Below are 20,946 nucleotides of genomic sequence, written 5' to 3'. Positions count from 1 at the left end.
CAGTGCAATTTGCTACGCACCGTGGGCACTGTGCTGACTCCTATTTGCCTTACAGTGTCCCAAGCCTGACGTAAGTCTGTCCGTCCGTCAATAATTCATTTCCCTATCACTCACCTTTACTCCACCTTACAGCGCACAAGCGCAGCATCCACACCAAATATTTAAAGCCTAGCCTTGCATGATTGCAAAACACTTAGATTTTCATCCATACATTCGTTACAGTTTATTAACAACTTAAATATTTCCGAACCTCTACACAGCTTACTTACTTAACTGGCGCTTAACCGTCTAAACAGTTATGTCCGTCCAACAAGGCGCGCCAGTCGCTCCTTCGCTCCGCCAACCTGCGCCAATTGGTCACACCAAGGGAGTTTCAATCGTTTTCCACCTGGCCCTTCCAACGGAGTGGGGACCACCCTCTTCCTCTGCTTCCATAGGCGGGTTCCGATAGAAACACTTTCTTGGTCGGGTCATCATCTTTCATTCGCATAACATGGCCTAGCCAGCGCAGCCGCTGCGTTTTAATTCGCTGGACTATGTGGATGTCTGCGTATAGCTCGTACAGCTCATCATTAAATCTTCTTCGGTACTCGCCATCGCCAACGCGTAGAGGTCCATAAATCTTTCGAAGAACTTTTCTCTCGAACACTCCCAAAGCCGCTTCATCTGCTGTTGTCATGGTCCATGCTTCTGCCCCATATAGCAGGACGGGCACGATAAGTGACTTGTAGAGTATGATTTTCGTTCGCCGAGAGAGGACTTTACTTTTCAATTGCCTACCTAGTCCAAAGTAGCATTTATTGGCAAGATTGCTTCTTCGCTGGATTTCAGTGCTGATGTTGTTGCTAGTGTTGATGCTGGTTCCCAAATAAACGAAGTCTTTTATTATTTCGAAATTATGCTGCCAACAGTAGCGTGGTTGCCAGTTTGGAGTAAGCAGAACTAACAGCGCGGGTGTTTAGGCCGATGATATCAATGTCATCAGCATATGTCAGTAATTGCATGCTTTTATAGAATATTGTTCCAGTGCGGTTAAGTTCTGCAGCTAGTATAATTTTCTCCACCATCAAATTAAAGAAATCGCACGATAGGGGGTCACCCTGTCTGAAACCACGTTTAGTTTCGAACGGCTCGGAGAGGTCCTTCCCAATTCTGACTTAGCTGATGGTGTTGCTCAACGTCAATTTGCACAGCCGTATAAGTTTTGCGGGGAAACCAAATTCAGACATAGCGGCATATAGGCAGCTCCTTTTTGTGCTGTCGGAGGCGGCTTTAAAATCGACGAAGAGATGATGTGTGTCGATTCTCTTTTCACTGGTTTTCTCCAAAATTTGGCGCATTTTGAAAATCTGGTCGATGGTATATTTACCAGGTCTGAAGCCGCACTGATAAGGTCCAATCAGCCGGTTCACGGTGGGCTTCAATCTTTCGCACAATACACTTGAAAGGACCTTATATGCGATATTAAGAAGGCTAATTCCACGATAGTTGGTGCATTTTGCAGTATCCCCCTTCTTGTGGACTGGGCAAAGAACACTTGGATTCCAATCGTCGGGCATGCACTCGTCCGCCCATATTTTGCGAAGAAGCTGCTGCATGCGCCTTACCAACTCCTCGCCGCCGTACTTGAATAGCTCCGCAGGCAATCCATCAGCGTCCACGGCCTTGTTGTTTTTCAATCTGGTTATTGCTATTCTAACTTCGTCATAATCGGGCGGCGGGACATATATTCCTTCATCATCGATTGCGGGATCGGGTTCGTCATCTCTGCGCGGTGAATCGCTGCCTCCATTTAAGAGAGCAGAGAAGTGTTCCCTCCATAATCTAAGCACTTTCTGGACATCAGTTACAAGGTCGCCGTTTTCGTTCCTACAGGAGTTTGCCCCGGTCTTAAAACCTTCCGTCTGTCGCCGTATTTTTTGGTAAAATTTTCGGGCGTTATTCCTGGTGGCTTGCAGCTCAGGCTCCTCGTACTCACGCCTTTCTGCTTCTGCTTTTTTCTTCCTAAAAAGGCGTATCGCTTCCCTTTTCAACTCCCGATAGTGTGCACACACTCCTCTTGTTGCGCTCGCTTTTAACGTAGCCCTGTAGGCTGGGTCTTTTCTTTCGGTTGGAACGCGGCATTCTTCATCGTACCAGCTGTTTTTTCGTGGCCGCCTGTAACCAATTTGTTCCTCGGCGGCAGTACGAAGTGCTTTGGAGATATGCTCCCAATGCTCCTGTATTCCTTCAGGCTGAGTTGTGCTCTCAGAGAGCAGGTGTGAGAGTCGAGTTGCGAAATCATTGGCAGTCTGTTGTGATTGAAGCTTTTCGACGTCCAGCTTCCCTTGTGTTTTGTTTTTTGTTCCTTGGTTTTAGCCGCGCTGAGGCGGGCGCGTATTTTGGCTGCAACGAGATAATGGTCCGAGTCGATGTTAGGTCCTCGGATCGTGCGCACATCTAAAACACTGGAGGCATGCCGTCCGTCTATCACAACGTGATCGATTGCGAGTATTTCGATCAAGAGACAGCCATGTAGCTTGATGTATCTTTTTATGCATGAACCTCGTGCTGGATATGACCATGTTTCGAGCACTGGCAAAGTCAATCAGCCTCAGTGCGTTAGGAGAAGTTTCATTGTGCAGGCTGAACTTTCCGACTGTACGGCCAAAAACACCTTCTTTGTCCACCCTGGTGTTAAAGTCGCCAAGCACGACATTTATATCATGACGGGGGCAGCGCTCGTATGTGCGCTCTAATTGTTCATAAAAAGTGTCTTTCACCTCATCGTCTTTCTCCTCCGTCGGCTCATGGGCGCAGATGAATGATAGCGTCGAGACGCTCGTCCACAGGCGCGAACGCCAGAACTTGGCGACAAGTTTCTCTCCCACCATGAATCCGACGCCAAAAATGCGCTTATCCGTATGGCCACTCCAATAGATGTCACAATTTTTGATCTTCTTTCTTCCTTGCTTCGTCCAACGCATTTCTTGGATGGCGGTGATGTCAGATTTTACTTTCACGAGGACATCAACCAGCCGGGCATCTGCACCAATCCCATTCAGGGAGCGGACGTTCCAGATGCATGCCCTCAATTCATTGTCCTTCAAACGTTTTCCATGGTCGTCATCAATAGAGAGTGTATTTATCCGAGGGTTGTTGGTATATTTCGTTGGGGTATGGTTTTACGTGGCGGGTCCCAAGCCCAGCGCACAACCCGCTCAGGGGGGGGTGAAAATATTACATGCACATTTATATAGCGAGCCGCTTGCTCCAAGATAGACACCCGCTTGCAGCCGCACCTAGAGATGTACAGACGCTGCCGATGAGATCTCCCCGGCTAGCCCTTAACCCGATTATGTCAGAGTGGCCTAGCCAAGTTGTGGCCTTCTCACATTAGCTCACCGCTAAACGGATGTTTAGGCTACCCAGAGGATACTTGGCCGCAAGCGACTGGCAGTAGTGAGCTGCTTGAACCGCATGTAAAAGAATCGCTCTGGCCATTCCCAGGTGAATGGCGTTCAGAAGCTTTCCCCACTTTCGTGGACTTCTACACAAAAAATGGTAAAACCTTATTCCCTGACCTATCTCAACAATCCAAACAAATCCAAAAATCAAATTTGTAGAAAGCAAAAGTAGGTCATAAAAAAAGGTATGTATGTAAGTGCAACTGTATGTTTGTAAAGTTTTTATGTATGTATATTAGACTGGGTCGATTTGGTAACCGATTTTTGGGTATGCGTAGTGGAACTTTTTTCTCTGAGCCCAAATCCTATCGAAAAATCGATGGCGCGATATCGGTTAACTTTCGTCCATACAAATCGACCCAGGTTAATGTACATATATTATTCTGATTTCTTTTGTCATCGCCAATTGCTCTTCTAATTTTACAAGACTAGGAATTGCCTGGCAATATATATACATACATTCATACGTGCATATATACTTCTCCAAATGTAAAATATTGTCACTCACCGTGTTACTCTCTCCGTTGGAGGCGCCTGCATGAAGTTGAGTCCACGAGCTGTAAAGAGAAAAACGCTCAAAGCATATAGGCTCAATGCACATACATTTATCCAGCACACTATTTTTTCTCATGTACTCAGCCAGATCACTCGCTTGTGATCTTGGACACTGAGTTAGTTAGTTTAACAAAGTGTCGATGGCAAGACCAAAATACCTGCTAATATGTACGTACATAGTCTGAAAAATGGACTAGTTTTTTGTTTCTTTCCGGGATGAGTGTGTATCGAAGACCCCAGAGACCCCAAGGGTATTACAGAAAAGACAAAAAAAAGCTGTAAGTGCCCAAAAAAGTTATTAAATTAATGAAAATGTAAATGAACAACATGGGTTCTTATACGAATGTGTGGGTGAGAGTATGGTGAAAATAAATCCCTAATTTATTAAAAACTGAAGTCCCCTGCCTAACTTCGTGTCCTCCAGGCCTACTTACACCCTTTAGTCCAAATATCAACACCTCTAATATGGGTATGTACAAAAAAAAGCAAGTTACATTAATTAAATAATACAAAGGTAAAGAAAAAAAAATGTATCTCGCGGACTGTGTTGCTCCTCCAATCTGGTAGCTGATCCACTGGTGATGTTGTAATTGTTTCGGTGTCGCCGGCACCCTTTCTCCAGCGTTATAACCAAATATTATAGTTGTTGTGGTAGTCTTTTGCTGACCCGTATAAAAATTAATATGTAATGGTTGTTGTGGTCGTGGTGATGTATCGCGGATGCAAAGATGTGTAGCCGCCAATAGAAGAGAGTGTTATTGTTGCCGCTGGAAAGACAAAAAAAAGCTGTAAGTGCCCAAAAAAGTTATTAAATTAATGAAAATGTAAATGAACAACATGGGTTCTTATACGAATGTGTGGGTGAGAGTATGGTGAAAATAAATCCCTAATTTATTAAAAACTGAAGTCCCTTGCCTAACTTCGTGTTCTCCAGGCCTACTTACACCCTTTAGTCCAAATATCAACACCTCTAATATGGGTATGTACAAAAAAAAGCAAGTTACATTAATTAAATAATACAAAGGTAATCACATTCGTCCATAGGTTAATAAATAAAATACGTCAATCAATAAATAAATGAACTACGTCAATTAGCACATAAATAACATAGAACACATGCAAAACCTTAAACAAAGGTACTGGCACTACAAAAAAATATACAACTATTTAGCGAAAATGTCTTTAGCGTGGTATACGCCGATCTTTTCCCCCCTACTATCGCCAAGTTCATACATCGAATTCCCAATACTTTTCAAAACTATGCATTTAATTTGTTTCGGGGCTAGCTTGGCATTATAATTGTCTATTTGTGAACTTTGCGTAAAGTTTCGGCGATATACCACTTGTCCAATATTAAACTTCACATCTCTACTTCTAGTTTCATAAACCTTTTTACTCTTTTCGTGGGCTAACTTCAGCTCTTTAATGATTTTGTTTCTGGTGAGTTGCATTCTATCGCTGGATTTCACAATTAACATCCTTAACCGCCGCCAGCTTTCGGCATAGCTCGTATGATGCAGCATGCTGTATCATAGGCATACCGAAAGTGGAAAAATAAGGCGACATATTGATTACGGAGTGTGTAACGCTGCGGAGTGCAAATGCGGCATCGCTGACGTATTTTTCCCAGTTCTTCTGATTATCCTTTATAAAGGATCTAATGATCTGCAGAACAGATCTGTTCACCCTCTCCGCAGCGTTACCCTGTGGCGAATAAAATTCAGTGTTTATGTGTTTGGTGCCATATTTTTCCAGAAAGCGGTTGAAAACTTCTGACACAAACTGCTTCTCATTGTCTGAGTGGACATACTCAGGCACACCAAACAAATGGAAGACATCCCTCTCCAAGAACTTCACGACTTTGGCTGAAGTTGCCCTTCTCATCGGTTCTAAAACACAAACTCTAAACAAACAAAGACATACACACGACACTCACTAGTACGCGGGTACGGACCCATAAAATCAATGAACAGACGTTGAAAATTTCGCAGTTTTTAACAAATGTGCATACATCAGCTACCATACCTGGCCAGTAATACTTCTGAAGTAGTCGTGAAAGCGTCTTGTGTATACCGCCATGTCCAGCCGACGGTGAGCTGTGAGACGACTACCAGCCACGGTTGCAACTCAGACGGAACCTAGAGCTTCCAGGTCTGGTCCACTAGAAGATAGCCCCCTGTCGAGCTGCGTCCGTTTGTAAACATAACCGACCGATAGACATAAGTCTGGTTGTTTGTCTTTGTTCTCGGTCACCGTCTTTTTCAACTCCGTATACTCCTCCGACTCGAAGCATGGTGACTCGAGACAAATGTCAATGGCTCTATCGTTCGTCAGTATCTCGTCCATGTGCAGTCGTGAGAGTGTGTCAGGAACCACGTTTTGTGCACCCTTTCGATGTTGTATGTCAAAATCATAACCCTTCTTGGATGGCGGTGATGTCAGATTTTACTTTGACGAGGAAATCAACCAGCCGGGCATCTGCACCAATCTCATTCAGAGAGCGGACGTTCCAGGTGCATGCCCTCAATTCATTGTCCTTCAAACGTTTTCCATGGTCGTCATCAATAGAGAGTGTATTTATCCTAGGCTTGTTGGTATATTTCATTGGGGTATGGTTTTACGTGTCGGGTCCCAAGCCCAGCGCACAACCCGCTCAGCGGGGGTGAAAATATTACATGCACGTTTATATAGCGAGCCACTTGCTCCAAGATAGACGGCCGCTTGCAGCCGCACCTTGAGATGTACAGACGCTGCCGATGAGATTTCCCGGCTAGCCCTTAGCCCGATTATGTCAGAGTGGCCTAGCCAGGTTGTGGCCTTCTCACATTAGCTCACCGCTAAACGGATGTTCAGCGGCTACCCAGAGGATACTTGGCCGCAAGCGACCGGCAGTAGTAAGCTGCTTGAACCGCATGCAAAAGAATCGCTCTGGCCATTCCCAGGTGAATGGCGTTCAGAAGATTTCCCCACTTTCGTGCACTTCTACACACGGCTCCACCCTCCAGCTATTTATAAGAAAATCAGTACAAATAAAGAAAGGAAAATTATAACGATAAACTATGATCCCAAAAAAAACTTAAATAAACTAGATTTATTTTTTTTTGTAGTTCATCCTAATACTAATGCCCTGATTTAAATATCAACTGGCTTAAATAAAAAAGTTTACAAAGAATTTAAAAAAAAAAACTTAGTCTAAGTTAAGTTATAACTAGCAATAGTTCAAGTTTCAATTCAAATAGAAATTATGTACACAAGCAGAAATTAAATCCTATAATTGATGAAAAGTATAAATCCCAAACCTTTTCAATTGGTTTCTGACGCACCATAATATACTAATGTTACTACGTGTTAAATTCAAAATCCTGGAGATACAGACATTCGAATGCTCATAAAGTCGGCGAGCAAAAGCAAAAAATTGTAAAACCCTATTCCCTGACCTATCTCAACAATCCAAAAACAAAATTTGTACAAAGCAAAAGTAGGTCATAAAAAAAGGTATGTATGTAAGTGCAATTGTATGTTTGTAAAGTTTTTATGTATGTACATTAGACTGGGTCGATTTATTAACCGATATCGCGCCATTGATTTTTCGATAGGATTTGGGCTCAGGAAAAAAAGTTCCACTACGCATACCCAAAAAAATTATTTTCGAGCCTGCAAAAAAAAATTACGAAAGGGTACATTTTTCGACCAAAACAATATTTTTTGGGTTTTGGGGAGTATTTTGGTCGAATAATTTACCCATTCGTCATTTTTTTTTTGCAGGCTCGAAAATTATTTTTTTGGGTACGCGTAGTGGAACTTTTTTTCCTGAGCTTAAATCCTATCGAAAAATCGATGGCGCGATATCGGTATATTATTCTAGACGTTTTATACCGAACTTTGCGTCACTGGCAGCCCCTTTAAATCGTCTAAATCGGAAAAAGGTGAATTTGTTTGGGATGATGCTTGCGAAAATGCTTTCAAAAAATTAAGATTATCATTAATGTCCTCAACTTTTACAATACCCTGATTTTTCAAAAGAATTTATTATCACTGTAGATGCATCTAAGAGTGGTTGTGGTGCTTTTTTAAGCCAAAAACATGGAGATAATGATTTACCGATTTGCTTTGCATCAAAATCTTTCAATAAAGCCGAACAGAAAAAGGCAATCATAGAATTACAACTTTTAGCAATACATTTTGCTATCAAAAATTTTCGGCCGTATGTTTACGGTACACATTTCACGGTAAAATCAGACCATAGACCATTAGTTTATCTATTTAATATGAATTACAATTGAATATATTAAAGGAAAATCGAATGCCGTGGCTGATGCTCTTTCGCGTATAAGTATAGACGAAATTAAAGATTCGACAAAACACGTTTTAGCCGTTAAAACGCGATCACAAACTAAACAAGAATTACAAAACGAAAAAATAAAAGTTAAATGATACGACTTCTAATGATAATAAAGTACAAGTTTATGATACATTTTCATACGATTTTTCAAAAAATATACCGCGAGTAAAATCAAATATACAATATACTAAAAATAAGGAGATCTCCAATTTACAAATTTATGTGCATTTAAAACATAAAAATATAATTTACTTAATCTCGTGACTATTAACGATATAGCGAATTTAGATGAGTTACTTTCGAGGCTGGAAAAAGCAGCCGATAATCACAATATTAAACAATTAGAATGGCCAAAAAGCGATATATTTTTCAATAATTTTACAATTACAAATTTTAAAATCCGCGGAAATGAAATTTTAAAATCATTACAAATAATATTGACGGACCCTGTAGAGACCGTAACAGACAATGAACAGAAACAAAAACTTATGACAATTTATCACGAAGATCCACTGTTAGGAGGTCATTGCGGAACAAAAAGGTTATATGCCAAATTAAGAACTAAATATTACTGGAAAAACATGACACGTGATATAGCGAAATTTGTGAAAATTGCAATAAATGTCTTTTAAATAAAGTGAGACCAAAAACAAAAGAAAATCTTGTCCTTACTCCAACACTCTGTAAACCATTTGACATAGTAATTATCGATACAATAGGTCCACTTCCAGAATCAAACTATGGTAAAAAGTTCGCTGTTACTATGATTTGTGACTTTTGTAAATACCTGGTAACAGGAGCTGTACCAGATAAATCAGCAAAAACCATCGCATGTGCTATTTTTGAAACCTTTATATTAACATATAGTACAATGAAAGCCATTAGATCCCATTTAGGGACGGAATACAAAAATGAATTATTCTCGAAATTAACAAAACTTTTAAAAATTAATCATGATTTCTCAACAGCTTATCACCACGAAACTGTTGGTACTGTTAAAAGAAACCATTGAGTCTTTAACGAATATTTACGTGCGTATCTAGACGAAACGTATTCAGATTGGGATACGTATTTGAAATACTTTACATTTTTACATAATACTACAAGTAGTTCGGTTTTCGATTATAAATTCACTCCTTTCGAATTAATATTTGGCAGGAAATCTACAGTGCCACATGAATTACAAAAGGAACAAATCGATCTGATCTATAATGTAGAAAATTATACAAAAGAGCTAAAATATAGAATGCAAAAATCTCATAAAATGGCAACAAATTTGATTAATAAACATAAAATTAGAAATAAAGAATTATATGATAAAACGGCTAAGCCTTTAGAAATTAAAATTAATGATAGGGTTTTAGTAGAAACAGAACCGAGAAATAAACATAGAAATATATATCAAGGTCCCCACATAATAAAGAATATCGATGGACCAAATGTAAAAATTTTTGATGAAATTAATAAAATTGAAAAAACTGTACACAAAAATCGTATACAAAAAATTAATTAAATTTACAGCCGAAAATAATCTTTAAATATAAACCTACTTTAAGAACACGCCAATTAAGGCCAAACTAAACAAACTATTAATGTTAATTTTTAATACGGCCTAATGTACAAAATTTATATGTTAAATTGAAATAATAAATATATATTTACTCAATTTAATTATAAGCATACATTTTTAAAAAATAGTAACGGCCCACTTCAAACTAAAACATTATCTTTTACATATTTCATTTTCTTATAAATTTAAATCTTAATCCTAGTAAAGCATAAATAAGAATGTGGCAGGACTGATCACCTTGCCAAATTCTTCTTTTCTAAAGGGGGATGATATAGTGTCATGTAGTGCCAGCTAACTAAAAACTAAAAATAAAACTAAAAACTAAAATAGCTGGCATCACCCCCACATGCAACCATGCATGTATGCACTTGGAATTACTGGGTGAGAGAGTCGAATGACGGAGAGAATGGTTGAATCTCCCGTTACTCGATCTATCACGCCATTGCATTATGCGATTTTCCCGTTATGCACTTTTGCATACCGGCAAAGCTGCTTTTGAAGCGTCAGCAGCTTTTCAGTTTTTTGAGTAGAGTTGAAGTGAACCGGCCGCCGCGCTAGACGAGCAAATTAGAAAAAACTAAATAAAACTAAAGTGAATCAACCTAAAAAGACAAAAACTAGATTGTTAAAATAAGAACTTAAAACCACTTTTTAATTGTATAAATAAAAAAAACTTAAATAAACTAGGTAAATTTTTTTTGTAGTTAACCCTAAAACTAATGCCCCTGATTTAAACATCAATTGGTTTAAATAAAAAAATTTACAAAGAATTCAAAAAAACTTAGTTTAAGTTAATTTATAACTAGCAATATTTCAAGTTTCAATTCAAATAGAAATTAGATATATAAGCAGAAATTAAATCCTATAATTGCTGAAAAGTATATACTAATGATACTAGGTGTTAAGATAAAAATCCCAGAGATAAAGACATTAAAATGCTCATAAAGTCGGCCAGCAAAAGAAAAAAATAAAACACAAAAAATGGTAAAACTCTATTCCCTGACCTATCTCAACAATCCAAACAAATCCAAAAATCAATTTTGTACAAAGCAAAAGTAGGTCAAAAAAAAAAAAAAGGTATGTATGTTAGTGCCACCCGGGCAAAGCAACATCAAAATTTTAGAAATAAGGTTTCTCAATTAGAAGAAAATTTTTCTAAGCGGGGTCGCCCCTCGGCAGTTTTTGGCAAGCGCTCCGGGTGTATTTTCGCCATTAAAAGCTCTCAGTGAAAACTAATCTGCCTTGCAGATGCCGTTCGGAGTCGGCATAAAACATATAGGTCCCGTCCGGCCGATTTGTAGGGAAAATCAATAGGAGCACGACGCAAATTGGAAGGGAAGCTCGGCCTTAGACCTCTTCGGAGGTTATCGCGCCTTACATTTATTTTTTTTTATGTATGTAAGTGCAATTGTATGTTTGTATAGTTTTTATGTATGTACGTATATTATTCTGATTTCTTTTGTCATCGCCAATTCCTCTTCTAATTTTGGAATTGCCTGGCTATATATGTACATACATTCATTCGTGCATATATACTTTTCCAAATGTAAAATATTGTCACTCACCGTGTTACTCACTCCGCATATATGCTCAATGCACATACATTTATCCAGCACACTATTTGTTCTCATGTAATCAGTCAGATCACTCGCTTGTGATCTTGGACCTTGCGTTAGTTAGTTTAACAAAGTGTCGGTGGCAAGGCCAAAATATCTGCTAATATGTACGTCCATAGTCTGAAAAATGGACTAGTTTTCTTGTTTCTTTCCGGGATGAGTGTGTATCGGAGACCCCAGAGACCCCAAGGGAATTACAGGAAAGAAAAAAAGCTGTAAGTGCCAAAAAAAAAGGTTATTAGATTTAAAAAAATTTAAATGAACCACATGGGTTCTTATACGAATGGGTGGGTGTGAGTATGGTGAAATAAAAGAAGGAAAAGAAAAAAACCAAAGTTTGCTAAAAAAGATTAAAGTGCAAGAATTCTTCCAACTGGAATCAAAGCAAAACTTGCGAAAAATGGAAAAAAAATGAATGACAAACAAATCTTGTTCATCCGTTTATAAAGCTATATATATCCCCTCTAGGAGTGACTGGCACATCTTCTCCAAACCCGCCACGCAGTCATATAAATCCCTAATTTATTAAAAACTGAACTCCCCTGCACAATTTCGTGTTCTTCAGGCCTACTTACACCCTTTTTATCCAAATATCAACACCTCTAATATGGGTATGTAGAAAAAAAACCAAGTAACAATAACTAAATATTACAAAGGTAAAGAAAAAAAATGTATCTCGCGGACTGTGCTGCTCCTCAAATCTGGTAGCTGATCCAGTGATGATGTTGTAGTCGTTTGGGTGTCACCGGCACCCTTACTCCAGCGTTCTAAACAAATATTATAGTTGTTGTGGTAGTCTTTTGCTGGCTTGTATAAAAATTAGTAATAGTGGTTGTGGTCGTGGCGATGTATCTCGGATGCAAAAATGTGTGGCCGCCAATAGAAGAGAGTGTTATTGTTGCCGCTGCCTGTGTCACAGGTGGAAGTTGTGGTTACCAGAGTTGAATATGCATCACAATTGTTGTTGTCGAAAATGGTGTAGTTGTTGGTGAAAGCAAATAATACTGGTGATGTTGTGGTATTCACTTAGCGTTGCCAGCAAAAAAAAAAAAAAAAATGAGATTGTAGTTGTTGTAAATGTAGTGTGCCGTCGGTATGGAATTGGTGTAATGATCGTTGTTGGCGTTGCGCCGCCAATACCAAAAAGATGGATTATTTGTTGTTGGGCGGGATGTCGTTCATTTAGCCTTAAGGCCGCAAACCGTAATTTTCAGTGAGTGCCCAGTGGTGCTTTCCAGCAGGGAGTGCCCTGTTACGATACAAAAAAAACGTTATTTGCAATCCTCTGCTAAGTTCGAATCACTAAACTAACTCCAATTTGTAATAATGCAAAATGGCCTTTATTAAAGTACTTCACAATAACACTCAAACTGTGCAACGAATAGCTTGCTTAATAACCAAATTGATTGATAGCTCAAATGAAGCTCTACTATTCAAAATAATACTGCTCTTGCTCGCTAGATAGCGTCTTAGTCGGAACTGCTTGACAACTCAAATCAATTTGAACCCCAGCGCCTCTACAATTGCCGCCTTTTATACTCTTTGATTTCAACCTTCGCATCTTCTAGGCGCTTCCAGAATCTACTAGTACAGTAGCTCTCAAACTTCTCAGCTGTAACTACAATTGCACAATTTTATAGTTTTTCTCATTGCATACTTATAGGAGTATCTCAGATATATGCATGTGTTTGTGCATTGACTCTCCGCTGCTCGTATACGTACATGGTACATATGTGTGGCGCAATTATTGTTTCGTTTATGTAGATACATAATGATTGATCTATGGATGTTAATTCACGTCACTGCTTAGCATCGGCTTAGAGACGATAGCATCGCTCAGTGCTGCTAACATTCGTTACAATATGTCTGTGTGAAGGCGTACATACATGCATGCAAGTTTGCTTTTGGCTTTCTTGGAAAATTGGCTATATAGAAGCCAGCTTCCCAGTGGGCATGCCAAGTTGGAGAAAAAAAAAACAAATCCAAAGCCAAAGAAAACCATTAGTAATGACTTTTTTTGGTCAATTTATTTATAGAAGTTAATTTTGGTTAGGCTTTTTGACCAATGTATTTTAGATGCAAAATAAAAACTTTATTTCATCTTTCTACCCGACGTTTCGCTAGTCTCTCTAGCTTCTTCAGGGGATATCTGTTTATTTAGGAAAAACAACAAAAAACATTAAAACATGTGGTAAAAACCGAAATGAAAACTAATATTACATCACCCTTTTTATATACATTTATCACACTTACATATTTATATTGTTTTAAATATTAAATTATTCTAAAAAATATTATTTGTACCATTCTTTAGTGGTATCATTGTCATACTAAACTAATAAATTTGACTATAGGCATAAAGTATAGTCAGCGGCGACGTTATCGGTATCTTCCTTTTTATTTATTGTTTTGTCTCTATTTTGTAAAATTCTTAAGCTTTCCAATGCTAATCTGGTTTTTCCTTGTTTGTTTTTATCAAGTATTCGTATATTCGCTAAATCAGCTGTATGGTCGTTTTCTGTTGTGTGCTGTGATAATGCTGTGCTTTGCTTCTTTTTCTTTATATCAGCTGTATGTTCGGTAGTCGAACTTGTAATGCCCGTTTCGTCTGACCGATGTATATTTTGTTGCAGTCTTCGTTTTCATTGCCTTTGCGTGTTTTTTCGTAGAGTACATTGCTTTGCTGTAGTTTTTCAATAGGGCTTTTTGTTCTTGTGAATATCGTCGATAATGTTTGGTTTGATTTGTAGGCTAGTGATATTTTCAGTTTGTTGTTGGTGAGTGCTTTGCTAAAGTTTTCTGTGAGTTTCGGTATGTATGTTACACTGAAATATTGTTTTTTTTCTGCCTCTTCTCGTGTTGATTTACTTTGTTGGCTGTTTATTTCAATTACTTTTTGTTCAGTCAGACTTTATTAGGGTGCTCGGATAATCGTTATTTCTTAAAATTTCGTTCATTTTACTAATATTTTTGTTCCAAAATTGTTTGTCGCTTATTGTTAGCACCTTGTTAATAAAATTTTTTGCAGTATTAATTTTATATTTTAGGGGCTATGAAGAATGAAAATTGATGAGACGGCCGGATGATAATAGTTTTGTATACCAATCAAAAATTAGGGTTCCTTTGTTGTTATGTATTCTTATGTCCAGAAAGGGAATGGTACGATTTTTTCCATTTCGTACGTGAATAGAATGTTTTTATGATAGCTGTTGAGGGCATTTAAAATTTGTTCCAAATCATTTTGTTTTACTATCACGAAGATATCGTCCACATATTTGACTAGAAATTTAATACTGATGTTAAGATTTTGCTTAAGTGCCTTAAGTGTGTTGTCAAGTAAATCATCCATAATTATATCAGCTATTGTCGGGGAAAGTGGGTTGCCCATTGGCATACCAAAAGTTTGTGTGTAAATTGTATTATTGTGTATAAAATAATTATTTTCTAATAGACAAAATTTCAGTATGTCATGAAAGTTGTTCTTTGGTATATTAGTTGTGGGCTTAATTTGGTCCCATTTGCCCATGATTATGTTTATAGCTAGATTGGTGGGAATGTTTGTGAACAGGGACACTACATCAAAGGGCACTAACACTTCATCTTCATCTACATGTATATCTTGGAGTCTTTCTTTTAATCCGAATACATTCTTGATATTGTATTCTTCTGACGCTACATTTTGAATTTTTTCTCCTATATATTTAGAAAATTGGTAGCAGGGTACATTTACGGAGGACGATATTGGACGTAGGGGCATATCGGGTTTATGGATTTTTGGCAGTCCATAAAGCCTGGGTGCAATGGCTGCCGAGCATGATATTTTAATCTTTTCACTTGCGTTGATGTATTTTTGTTTATAAAACCATTAGACTTACCTGGTTTTTAGCTGTCGCGACACACGTCGTGGTCTAGTTCATTTCTGCTGCAACGGTCAGGATTGGGAGATAGGTGGCAAACCAGGTTTGCTTGGTTTTAGCGTTCGCGAGACATTTTTCGCCGCCCACTACACAATTAAAAAAGCTCTAGCTGGCTAAACGATTTACCAAGCAGGCTTTAACTTCGGTTTGAGAAACGCGCTAAAAACTCGGTGTATTTAAAAGATTTTTAAGTATTTACCACTTTGCACTTACACGCACTGGCACTCATAAAATAATACTTTGCCCGTTGCCTAACGTTATGCCCTTTTATAGCCACCGCCGTGGCAGAGAACGTTACTTAGAACGGAAAATGTGTACCTATACGTGCAAAACTATTTTCGGCTTCCACGTATTTTCATTTACCCATCCACACACTCATACATTCATACACTTAAACGTTTACACACACTAACACCTAAACAGATACATTTATTTCGTGTCTTGACTGCAATGTTGCTACGTCATCAGCAACATTGTATCTACTCCAGACACAATGTTGTCATTGTGCTGTTGCGACAGTCATTGCAACATTGCGGCCAACACACGAACCTAGACACATCACACGTAGTCACAGATACATGCTGCCATTCATTCGAACCGGTGCTTATGACGAAAGGATGTCGTTACAATCAACCGGAAATATGTGAAAATCGGAGTTTCGAAAACCTGTTTGGCTAGGTTAACAATATGTGAACTTCTTTTACTCGAATTTCTAGAAATCAATCATTTGTATCGAAATGAAAAGTAAATAAGATGCAGCGAATACCATTGGCATTCAATTTTATTTTATTGCTTGCTTTTGTTTTTATCGGACTATTGATAAAGGATTCCAAGTTCGAATTCGAGCTCAAGGCCTACAACAATAATTTTTACTATAATTATTGTGTTTTTTTTATTTATCTATAACTGAAAAATTATTTTTTTTTTATTTTGGAATAGAAGTGAGACATTTTTCAGACACCTGCCATAGCTGCGCAGATAGATCCATTTCGAAGGTTGATAAGCCTTCATCATCAGTGCGCTCTAGGCACGCTGCGCTAACCATTTACCTACACAGTGGTGGTTTGTTTGACGAATAAATTTCCACTTCTGTTCCTCTTTACAAACTTCATTTTACCAGCTTTGCGCCATCTGTTGCAAATCTTTGATAATGTTGGATTTTTGTTTACTGTCAATTACTGTTTGACCTTTACATGTGCTCTTGGCTTATAAAGATTTGATTTTGTTTTTATCGGCCTATTAATAAAGAATTCCAGGTTCAAGTTCGAGCTCAAGGCCTATACCAATAATTTTTATGATAATTATTGTTTGTTTTTAATATTTCTATAATTTAAAAATAACTTTTTTATTTTGGAATAGAAGATAGAAATTTTTCAGAAACCTGCCATAGCTGCGTAGATTTCGAAGATTGATAAGCCTACATCATCAGTTTGATTAAGGCACGCTACGCTAACAACTTAGCTACAAAATGGTGGTTTGTTTGAATGATAAATTGCTACTTCTCTATTCCTCTTTACCACTGTAGCATTATGCATTACCCCTTTTTATGCCAATGCATTTCAGTATGTGCATCATGACCTCCTATGCGAATGCATTCTTATGCATATTTAAATACCGACCATATAGTCATATTGCACTCATATTACAATGTTCACCCACATAAATTATGTTCACTCCAACACAGCGGGAGTTCAACGTCATGTGAATGCCGACAACAATAAGCATATCCATTTGCATTTGTTTGTAAACCCTTGTTCAATGAGTCACACTAACAAGCACACGTGCCTGTTAGAATGCCCGATCGCCAGTGTCTGTTTGTCAATGGGACGTCATAAGAAATATTTGCTGACTTGGCACATATGAAATAGAATGTAGTTATTTCTAGTATGTAAGTAGGTATGTACATGCTGTAATAGTATTGTAAGTAATTTTACTATAAAATAGAAAGTATTCATGAATAAAAATCAATCTGATGTCTGCGCTGACGATAAGCGCTATTCAACTTATACTTTTGTTTAATTTTACAAACAACTCACAACACCACCTATATTTTACCAGCGTTGCGCCATTTGTTGAAAATCACTGATAATGTCGGATTTTTATTTACTGTCAATTACTTTTTGACTTTTCAATGCGCTATATGTTTTTAACAATTGTTTTTGATTTTATCGGCCTATTGATAAAGGATTCTAAGATCGAATTGAAGCTTTAGGCCTATCACAATAACTTTTATGATAATTATTTGATGCATCTACGAACTATAAATATAAGACAAACGACCACAACAGATCAGAACGAAAAATGACACCGAAGATGGTACATCGCCGAAATCGGGTTGTATTCAAAAGAAATTTGACAAGGTATGACGGAAGTTCGTTACAATATATATAAATTTTCCACCTTGTCGGAAAATCAACAAACCAAAATGAATCAATTACCATTTCCTCCTAAAACATTTATTACTCAAAATTCAGAACGCAATCAGGCAAAATAAAATTATTTGTCTGCCGTTTGATTTATTTCTGAGTTGTGAGTTCTGAATTTCATATCTGAATTTCAGTTTGAATTTTTGCTTGAAATTAATTAACGAACCAGCACAAGCTTTTCAATTCGGAGCTTTGAATTCGAAAAAATGAATAGCATTCCATGTATTGAAAAAATTGCAATTCGAATTTCAATTCCTCGAAGTAGTCGCGGAGGAGAAATTTTACAAAGTAGAAAAAGAAAGTTTATTAGCAACGTAACCACAGACTTTTTGTTTTTTAAATTAAAATTCGCACACTATAGAAATCTAGTCCAATCGATACTAAGTATTGGTCCATAGTTCATACGATAAAAAAAAAATTATGTATGAGATAAGATCGGGTTAATCCCATTTGAAAAAATTTGAAGCTTTAAAAAATGGAATTTGCTGTTTATATTAATTGCATTCTTAAATCAGATTAAATTAAGCTGGTTAGTTAGGTATTAGCCATACTCAATAGCTCTGAAGGATATTTTAGCTAAGTTCCTCATTAGTTAAACTCTTTAAGGGGATGAAAATGTTGTAGAGCTTTTCCTTAATTCTTAATTAATTTAAAATGAAATTCGTAAAAATATAAAACTTGTTTGAGTTAACAGAAGTAAACAAACAAAAATTATATAAAATATACTTATATACTTTCAAATGAATTCACAGTTGTGAAACAAAACACAAAAACATAAAAACAGCTATAAGGAAAAGCAACAAAACAAAAATTTCGGTCGCATGGAAAAAAAATTGACTCGAAGTTCTAGTAAAACTAAAATTTTCGCAGAATAATATTTCCGGTGAGGAAAAATTCGGGCCTCAACACAAAGAAATTACCATGGTTCAACTATATGGTTGGCTCATCTGTAAAGCGACAAATTATGTCTGTTCAAATTGTCAAAATCTGTGTATTGGTATTAGGCGAATGGAATGAAATGGAAACATAAAACATAGCAGTTTTTGTGTGTGGTAAGAAAATGTTGTCAATGTGTTGGTTTCATTTTGAGTTTGCCATCTCCTTTTGACAATCCCATCGACCATGCAATGATAAAAATAAAATCAGCTAATGAGACGAGCCAACCATATAATTGAGCCATGGAAATTACTTTTGAACGAGGAATACGATAAACTTATTTACTGCAACGTAATTGGGAATGTAGCTTATGTACTCTTTACTACCCAGCTCTGGTTATGGCTATGGTTGAACTGGTCAATAAAGGCCTCACATAGACCGAATGTGGCTATTTAAAATTTCAAATATCCTTTTTTTTAGCAATATTGTGGACAAGTCAATGTCATGAACGAGTCTGTAATAAAACGAATGGAAAACCAAAAACTGTATTATCACTTCGTTGGTAAAACTCAAATTGAAGATATCCTGATTGCTGAATTTCCAGAAGAGCCTTCCTGGCGCATGTGAGTATTACGCTTATAAACCATAGAAGTACGTCTGTTTTGTTCGTTTGTTTTCGCCGTGTTCTCAAAATTTAAAATACATGTAAGCTTGTAAGGTTTTATTATTGTACTCTACGATTTCATATGAAGACGAAAAGAAAGTAGCAAAAAGCTTACCTCAGTTCGTTTCAGAATCAATATTCTTTGCTTAGAAGTGATCAAAAAGGAATTTCTCAGCCGAATTCAATGTTTGACTACTTTTAGGCGAAAAATATTGGGTCTGTAATGAACGATTTCAAAAGATTATAAAAAAGCAAAATTTTAGTGTCTTCATACGAAATCTTGGAATACAATAATAAAACTTTAAATAATCTTTGAAATTCGTATCTTGTTGGAAGCAGCATTGACCGTGGATCCTCTTCAATAATCCTTTGTGTATACACGTAACCAAAATAGCCAAGAAAACCGTTATACAAAATAAACATGTGATGCACTACGTTCGGTTTTCAATATATTTTGTAAGGTTTCTCTGGCTTTTCTACATATAAATTTACAAATTATACATTGTTGAAAGTGCAAAGATGTCCTTTTTGTAAACGGTTTTATTTAGCTTGAGTTGACATGCCGGCTGCACGGCTGCACGGCCGTTGTGAAAGAGTTTTGTAATTAAAATTTAAGTAACTTCCCGATAAGCTACAAGCTTGAAACTTGGAATATGGTTCAGAACCCGATGACAATGCAATAATATGAACAAAAACTCCGATAGGTGGCGCATGGATCGAAATATTTCAAAAAATCGTATTTTTGGTTCAATTTGGCTCATATTTGGAACACATAATACATACATCAATAGAAAGCGAGCTATGAAAAAAAAAAATCGCCGCTAGGTGGCAGAAGGATCGAGATATTCAAAAAAATCGTATTTGTCGTCCGATTGGGCTCATATTTGGAACACATAATATATACATGAATAGAAAGCGATCTATAAAAAATCGCCGCTAGGTGGCGCAAGGATCGAGGTGTTCAAAAAAATCGTATTTGTGGTCCGATTTGACTCATATTTGGAACACATAATACATACATGAATAGAAAACAACCTATGATGTCCGATTTGGCTCATATTTGGAACAAATATTACATACATACGTGGCGCAGAGTCGAGTAAAGTCTTTGGAAGGATTATGTATTGAGCACTTAGACTGTAACAAATTGTCAGGAAAGAGTTCGTGTAATAATGAGTCACTAAATAGAATGAGAAATAATAGGCAATTAATTAAAGACTAAAAACTTGAAAATAAAATAATTAAAAAAAATTTTTAGGTTAAACGGTTTTATTGAAAACAATACTTACATGAAGTAATACAAACACTAAAAGCTAGAAAATAATTAGGTAGGTCCTAGGTACTAGTCATCACACTCCTCATAAATCTAGGGCGTTGATAAGACAATTAAATAAAAGGGTTGGACGCGTCAAATTTCTATTGATAGTCATATATAAGACCAACGGAAACTTAATATTGATAGTCATATATAAGACCAACTGAACTTTAATAAGGTTATGCTACGCCTCACATTTTTAAAAATTTCACGCGTCCA

General features: G+C 37.2%; 1 protein-coding gene across 2 annotated transcripts in view; it reads left to right on the top strand.

The window, feature by feature from the left end:
* The window catches only part of LOC137240152 (prolyl endopeptidase), a 682,234-nt gene that overhangs the window by 55,203 nt on the left and 606,085 nt on the right, over window positions 1–20,946 (top strand). For both annotated transcript variants that reach the window (XM_067766092.1, XM_067766093.1), the window contains exon 3: window positions 19,229–19,371. In XM_067766092.1, coding sequence (XP_067622193.1) covers window positions 19,229–19,371 — 143 coding nt within the window. The remainder of the gene's footprint in view (window positions 1–19,228; window positions 19,372–20,946) is intronic.

The sequence above is a fragment of the Eurosta solidaginis genome, chromosome 2 (genome assembly GCF_040869045.1).
Source record: "Eurosta solidaginis isolate ZX-2024a chromosome 2, ASM4086904v1, whole genome shotgun sequence".
Lineage (NCBI taxonomy): Eukaryota > Metazoa > Arthropoda > Insecta > Diptera > Tephritidae > Eurosta > Eurosta solidaginis.
This window is presented reverse-complemented; position numbering and strand designations above follow the sequence as displayed.